The following is a 7,246-nucleotide window of genomic DNA, read 5'->3' on the forward strand; positions in this document are numbered from 1 at the left end:
ACACAAGGAGGACTTAACAGGAGGGCTGCCGCGGAATACAAACCTAATCAGATTAATTAATTACAGTGAAAAATAACGCGTTAAAATTATTAACGCATTTAACTCACTTGCCCCGCCCCAGACCTATGTGGGTCATCTGACATTTCATACAGTTGACTGATGACAAATATGAGGCAGGGCAACAACTCACTGCGTGATGGAGCCTAGAGAACGTAGTTAGAATGTCCCTAAAATTCAAGATATGGGGCAAAAATGCCCCTGTTTGAGTTTTTGTCTCATATTTACATCATATAGTTAAGCGATATCACACGAGCAGCAATAAGCTAAGAGCAATATCACACGAGTGCAAATGTGATACTGATCTTATACAACAGATCAGTAAGTAAGAAGTTAATTTGTGTTATTTTAGGCACAATGTTGTCTGTTTTGCTCAATTTTGCCAACGAAAATATAAAGACAAATCAATAACTGTTCGTCTCTGAGCAAAACGCAGCTGCATTTCATTTCTTAAAGGTGCAGTAGGAGATCTTGGAAAATGCTAACTTTAGCCTGATAGCACTGAAAGCGAACGTCCCACCCTCCCTGCAATCGCCGTCCAAAGCCACGCCCCCTGAACGCATTTACACTCACAGACCAGAGACAACATTACTACAATAGGCTACATCAGGTTCCCAATTCCAGCCCATGTTCCGAAGTGAAGTAAACTTCAATGGATTTCCCCTGCTCAGGGAAGAGAGAGCAATGAACACTTGTAGGGATCATATGGATTGGCACACAGTTCATGCACGTAGCTCGCTTCTAACGAGCTGGCGCGAGGACTAGATTAACCGCTGGGCTACATCATGTGTCATTCACTGGTGAGAAATCTTTGAAAGTACTACAATACCAGGAAGGAAGATCGGCTTGTTGATGTTTGCCTGCCATTCTCGCTCTGTCTGCACAGTGTGCGTGAACGCGCTGATGACGTATTCTGTCTGCGCGAACAGGGTGCGCAGAGTTATGCTAATACATATGTTGACAGGCAGGTAGGACAGCATATTAAAACGCTCGGACCGAACGTTTTGATTAGACGAACATTTCTTGATCCTACACCTTCCACAGAATATATAAATACAGACAAATACATTTAGACCACTTAACTTAATGATTGCTATCGGGATGTGAAGAGACTTTCAACCAGCATAACAAAAAATGTTTCTGAAGACAATCACCTATTGCACCTTTAAGCCTGTTTTTTTGGTCCAGGGTCACATTTGTTGATCAAGTAACTGAAAAACATAAACTGCCCTCTTGTGGAGATATGTAGTACTGATCTTGGAAGGCATTCATTGTTTTATTTCCTTGTAATTCTGACCTGGCTTTGTTGATGTTTTGCATACACAGAGCTTGAAAAGGACTATGAGGAAAATCAGAAGGTATTGGAAGGAAAAGCCAGGCAGCTGGATGGCCTGGAAGATAAAATGAAGGCAATCCTGAATGCAATCAATAAGCAGATTCAGATCTACAACACCTGTCAATAATCGGTCACAGGAAGGAAAGCACAACAGCTGGACTGCTGCTGTCTCTGAAAGTTCACTACTGTCTGAAAGGATCTGTCATTTGACTCTTTTCCCAGGCTGCTACAGTTTTTGCCAACAAACCTACAAGACAATGCCAAACTGCCACCAGACGCGATTTCTGGAACAAATGTAGTTTTAATGAAGGGCTACTGTTATAACAACACTACATTAACCTGTTTTCATTCTGGAACTGAATGCAATGCAGATGTTCACATGTGTCTTGTAAGGCAGAGCAGTATTCTACTTTCTTGGTATTAGAAATGTGCTTGTAAAATACTGAATACAGTATGATGAAGATACTGAGTTTGCTTGAATGTTAGAGACACTGAATCATGCCACAGACGTTTTATTGTATAGATTTTCTGCTTGCCCTTTTTCTTTTAAAACTGGTATAGCTTGGTACTTTATTAACACTCGTTTTCTAATGAGACACATTTGTTGTCTTTTGAGAAATTAGTTTCTATAATAGGCTGAATATATGTCTGAGAAATTACAGTAAACGACATTGTTAAATGAAGTAAAATGAGTTGTCCATTTAGAGCCATTGGTTGTGTATCATGTACATTGATGTACACCGTGTTTCTTCTCACGATAAATAATACAAATAAATAATATCCCTGTGTGATTTCTGTACATTGTCTGTGTGATTGTTAGCCTGTTACATTTAACCCTAATATATAATAATATATGAGGAACAAACAATTAAAAAGTTAAAAACATAAAGGTTGAATGAAGTTTCATTAAGTATTTACTTATGTTGAGTGGGATCTGCATCTTCCATTTTCTCACAAATTGTGAGAAAGTGTTTTCCTTCCAGCTCACCTCACATGTGTGAACACCATCAGATACAAAAATAATGTGTCAAATATTTGACTGCAGGATGGTTTTGAATAGATTTTCAGCTCCATCTATTGATGTGTCAAAGCAGTCAGAAAATCGTCCAGTGTTAACAAAACGTTTGCACATCACACATGTATTAAATGCAAATGCTGTTTTTATCAAACAGAACCAAATCAAACCTACTTAAAATGAGAGAAATTATATGACAAACCCAAACAATAGTTAATAATAGTAGTTGGCATACATTAATGTTTTTGAAATAAGTATTTTATGCTCACCAAATACATTAAAAACAGTAATATTGTGAAATATTATTACAATGTAAAATATCTTTTCTATTTTCGTATATTTAAAATGTATTTATTTCTGTGATTGCAAAGCTGAATTTTCAGCATCATTATTGTCACATGATCCTTCAAACGCCTTATAATATATGCTGATTTGGTGCTCAAGAAACATTTGTTATTATTACCGATGTTGAAAACAGTTGTGCTTCTTAATATTATATAAGAAAACCGTAATAATTTTTTTCCAGGATTGTTTGATTAATAGAAAGTTTTTTTTTACTTAAAATACAGTTTTTGTAACAGTATAAATATCCTAGGCCTAACTGTCAAGTTTAGTCAATGCGTCCTTGCTGAATAATAATAGTTTGAACGGTAGTTACGGGTACAGAGTCATAAACAGATGGCACTACCGCTCAACAGAACCACAGTTTGACTTGAACAGATCCACAAACGAAACAAGGACCGTCTTTGACGTTTTAATGAATAACATCCAACAGTATGTTTCAAATGTATACTTTAAGATATTTACATATCAAATGCATCACGAAATCTCGCACCAAAAAAAGTTTTACTCTGCGCATGGTTGTAAACGCAGAGTGCTGTCCGGAAGTAGACCGTGCGTATGTTTGTGTGTGGAGCAGGTTGGCGTGATCGCCGTCTCTACCCGGTTTGTTTTTGTTCTCCAACAAAGTGGGAGTCACAGAGCAGCGGTCGGCTCTCAAGTGGAGGACGGGCACCGTCGTTGCGTCTTTGTTTTTGTTTACAGTAGCTCGGTTTCTGTTTTAACACCACAAAATGGGTCCTGGTTAAGATTATTTTGGAAATAAAAGAATTTATTTTTAGCAGGCGAGCTGATGCGGCTCAGGGGCGATCGGCGGCCCGCTGCCGTGTGTGAAGCCTGGGGCTGAATTTAAGCTGCAGTCGCCGCGGCTCCGCTGACGGAGGAAAGGACACGCCGGTGCGACTCCTCATTACAGAAGAATAACGAAACAAAGTAAGATTTCATTTAAACAACTGTTGTCTTATCCAGGTATCGTAATATGCCTTCAACCTGTCCTGTAGGTATAGCCTACATAAGTTTGTCAGTACCGCACCACCCGACCTTGCGGTGAAGTGTTTAGCTGGGCAGCCGGCGCGGAGCGAGAGGCCTCGTGCTTCTGTTCCCTTTAACGGGGATTCAGCTCGCTCCGCACACAACACGGCGAACCGGCATCTCCTACAACCAGACAACAAAGTTAAGATATGTCACAAATCGTACGAATGATATTTATTAGTATTAGACCAAAATTAATGTTAAGGGACAGTTGTTAGAGGCATGTTTTGAGTTAAAGAGAACTTGAGTGTGGAATTGAGTCAGACAGGCTAAGCTAGCCGGGTTGGCAGCCGCGGCATTAGCGATCATTACGGGTTTATAAGCTGATTGATTTCCCTTGGGTACAGTTTTCTCATTTGACAGCTGAAAAGGAGAAAAAAGGAAATGTGAAGATGATTAAATTCAAAGATATTTTGTCTTTCTCCATATTCGTTTTGGATAATGACAGCGAAGTGCCTTGATGGTGACAGTAACCGGCATCGGTTTTGGTGGCTAGACGGTGTTTTAATAAAAAAGTGAAAGTGTTGTAGTGAAACCAGAAGGTTTGGTTGGACATTTGATTGTCCGAACACACTAGATTTTTAAAAAGAGAGGTCTTTTCTTTTTTATAATGCCATCATTATATCATGACAGCAACCACTTAACTGTTACATATTAAAATACAGACATACTTTATTATTTTTCAAACACTAACGTACCCCTATCCATCCCGTTTTTGTTTCTGTATTTTCCCATAATTAGACAGATATTGATTATAAAAGCCACATTTGGCTGTAATCTTTGTCTAGCAAAATAATAATCATAAAAAATTAAAGAAGAAGAATTTAGGTTTAGTGAGGTTTAGCTTTTTTCTAAAAGAAAGATGATTTTGAATAACTCAAGAATGCCTTCCAAGTCAATACAAAACATTCTGTTATAAATATCCGATTACATAAAGTAGGATCCAAAAGTCTGAGACCACAATGAAAATATAGTTTTTTCTTTAATTCTACCCGGAAATAAACAGTTTTTCAAAACAAAGAAAATAAATAAAAACATATCTTTATTTCATATTTTATTGTGGTGTTTAAAAGTATTAATGTTAGCATGAAATTAAAATCTCTTTGATAAATGCATGATTCATTCATGTATATGTTGCATTTGTTTGAAAAAATATTGTAATCAAAATGTCATAACTGGATCATCTCTCTAGTGATGGATACCAGACTTCTATAATCAATTAATCTGTTTAAACCCCACCCCTCTACAATTGACTTAAAGCTTGAATTAATTTTTGAGTGCAATGCCCGCATCTCAAAAAATCCAACTAAAAACAGATGGATAGAACATACATAGTTCAGCCCTTTTTTATGGTCTGCCTTTAAGATCTGTCACTAGTTCTGGTGTATCTTAAATCTGCTATTTTAAAACACTAGGCATCTTACGCTTGTGTACACACTGCAGTAAAATGGGCTCAAATTATGAAATATGTTTGAAGCTAAAAAGAGTCTGTTTACATCATACCCTACATAATTTTCTGTGGAATGTGTCAACTCTGACTTCAAACTGACCTAGCGTTGGGGAAAAATCTGTGAAAAAGTTGTGTAGTGTATTCCAGACTTTAGTAATTTGTACTGCCACTCAACCAGAGTCTGTTTGTAATATATACATTTTTTGTTGTTGTGTTTTGTTCACAGTCTCCCTCTGATTCTCTTCTGGGAGTGCTCTCACTTGAAACGCCGCCAAGATAGCTGGACCGGGCAGGAAACGGCACAGCTCAGATCAAGACCCCTGTGGAAGTAGCTCCAGCAGCAGGAGCGAGGTAGGAGACAGCCGACCCATTAGCAGCAAGTGGCTGAAGATGGCCAGCAGCAGTACAGGCCCCAGTGAATCGGGCCGGAGGCGAGGTCAGAGAGGACCTGACGACGCGGTCAGCACCAGTAAGAAGAAGCAGAAGGACAGAGCCAACCAGGAGAGCAAGGAAGCCAAGCGGGCCGCCTCAGCCACCAGCTCAGAGACTAGAAAAGGTGAGGGGTGACTTAGTTTGTAAACACTCATGAAGTAGGTCTGAATTGCTTTTTCCCCAATTCATTTTATCTCTTATCTTTTTGATTGTCCTTTCGCTTTGTCTTCAGCAAGGTGTTACTCTTGGAAATCAAACTGTTGAGTCCTAGACGGATATTTGATTCATATGCTTGGGGCAAAAGTATAGCATGGGATAAAACATTTACCGCAGTGATATCTAATATAATATGAACTGATAGGAAGTGTCTGTGGTGCAGTGTCCTTTTGACCATTATAAAATGCAGACTGGCCCATAACTTGAGGTTAAAGTCATTAAAGGTATTGTATAGTCCTTGTCCTATTTTCGTGTACAGAGCTGGGCTGGTTTCCAATCTGTTATGTAGTGTGGTAAACGGGGAACTGGAAAGTTAACAGACATTAACTGTGTGAAAGAAGCTGAACTCGTGTAGTTGTTCTGCCATGCTAGTCAGTATTGATTTAGCTATGGCACTGTGTCCTGAGCGTGTCTAATGAATTGGTTGTTGTGTGGCATAAGAAGCTGGTTTTGGTTGGTATGTGGCGAATCCAGTTTCATTTAGAATGACATTTATGATAATCATCTTTAGGTAATTATCTTTGAACAAAACAAGGAAGTAATGAAAGTAAAACTACAACAATTAGAGCTGACCTGAATGATCTCAGATTTTTTTTTTCTTTTTGTACAGATATGTAGGACTATATTTCATATTACTGATAGTTACTGTCATTTGTGTTAAAAGGATAGTTCTAAAAGATAGACCTAAAAATCTAAATTCTGTCATTTACTCACCTTCATGAAAGTCAATGGCTACCATCGACTGTTTACCATCATTCTTCACAATATTTTCTTTGCTGCTTGAGAAGAAGGAAACTCAGACAGGTTGAGGCTGAATAAATGATGACTGATGAATTTTCATTTTTGGGGGAACTATGCCTTTAAATAAACCTTATTTTACGTTTTGACTGTTTATGTAAGACCATATGTATTGTTTATTTAGTTTGTGGTGGCTTTTCTAATCATCTAATGTTATCATGCACCTGGCATTCATGGAGAATTTTAGCGTCTTGGCGTACGTGTGTCTATATATGGCAACTTCTTAGACTTAGTTGAATATGCTTAAGTTGGCCAGTCTAGAGAGAGATGGATATTGCTTTATGACAGATACAGATTATTTTTGTTTTACTTTCAGATATGCAGAACCACTTTAAAGGGGTCATTTGATGTTGCTAAAAAGAACATTATTTTGTGTATTTGGTGTAATGAAATGTGTTTATGCGGTTTAAGGTTAAAAACACATTAATTTCCACATACTGTACATTATTGTTTCTCCTCTATGCCCCGCCTTTCTGAAACGTGTCGATTTTTACAAAGCTCATCGGTCTGAAAAAGCGAGGTGTGCTCTGATTGGCCAGCTATCCAATGCGTTGTGATTGGCCGAATACCT

The 7,246-nt window shown here is 38.2% G+C and overlaps 2 protein-coding genes across 7 annotated transcripts in view; both read left to right on the plus strand.

The window, feature by feature from the left end:
* LOC107737594 (laminin subunit beta-2-like) overlaps nucleotides 1-2,177 on the plus strand; it is a 44,187-nt gene extending 42,010 nt beyond the window's left edge. For all 4 annotated transcript variants that reach the window (XM_016549146.1, XM_016549147.1, XM_016549149.1 and 1 more), the window contains one exon: nucleotides 1,384-2,177. In XM_016549146.1, coding sequence (XP_016404632.1) covers nucleotides 1,384-1,520 — 137 coding nt within the window. In that variant the 3' untranslated portion in view covers nucleotides 1,521-2,177. The remainder of the gene's footprint in view (nucleotides 1-1,383) is intronic.
* A 1,132-nt stretch (nucleotides 2,178-3,309) lies between these two features.
* Nucleotides 3,310-7,246, plus strand: part of LOC107737595 (ubiquitin carboxyl-terminal hydrolase 19-like) — a 29,738-nt gene continuing 25,801 nt past the window's right edge. For all 3 annotated transcript variants that reach the window (XM_016549152.1, XM_016549150.1, XM_016549151.1), the window contains exons 1-2: nucleotides 3,310-3,680; nucleotides 5,456-5,785. In XM_016549152.1, the coding sequence (XP_016404638.1) occupies nucleotides 5,620-5,785 (166 nt within the window). In that variant the 5' untranslated portion in view covers nucleotides 3,310-3,680; nucleotides 5,456-5,619. The remainder of the gene's footprint in view (nucleotides 3,681-5,455; nucleotides 5,786-7,246) is intronic.

The sequence above is a fragment of the Sinocyclocheilus rhinocerous genome, unplaced genomic scaffold, assembly GCF_001515625.1.
Source record: "Sinocyclocheilus rhinocerous isolate Xijiao unplaced genomic scaffold, SAMN03320098_v1.1 scaffold72, whole genome shotgun sequence".
Taxonomy (NCBI): domain Eukaryota; kingdom Metazoa; phylum Chordata; class Actinopteri; order Cypriniformes; family Cyprinidae; genus Sinocyclocheilus; species Sinocyclocheilus rhinocerous.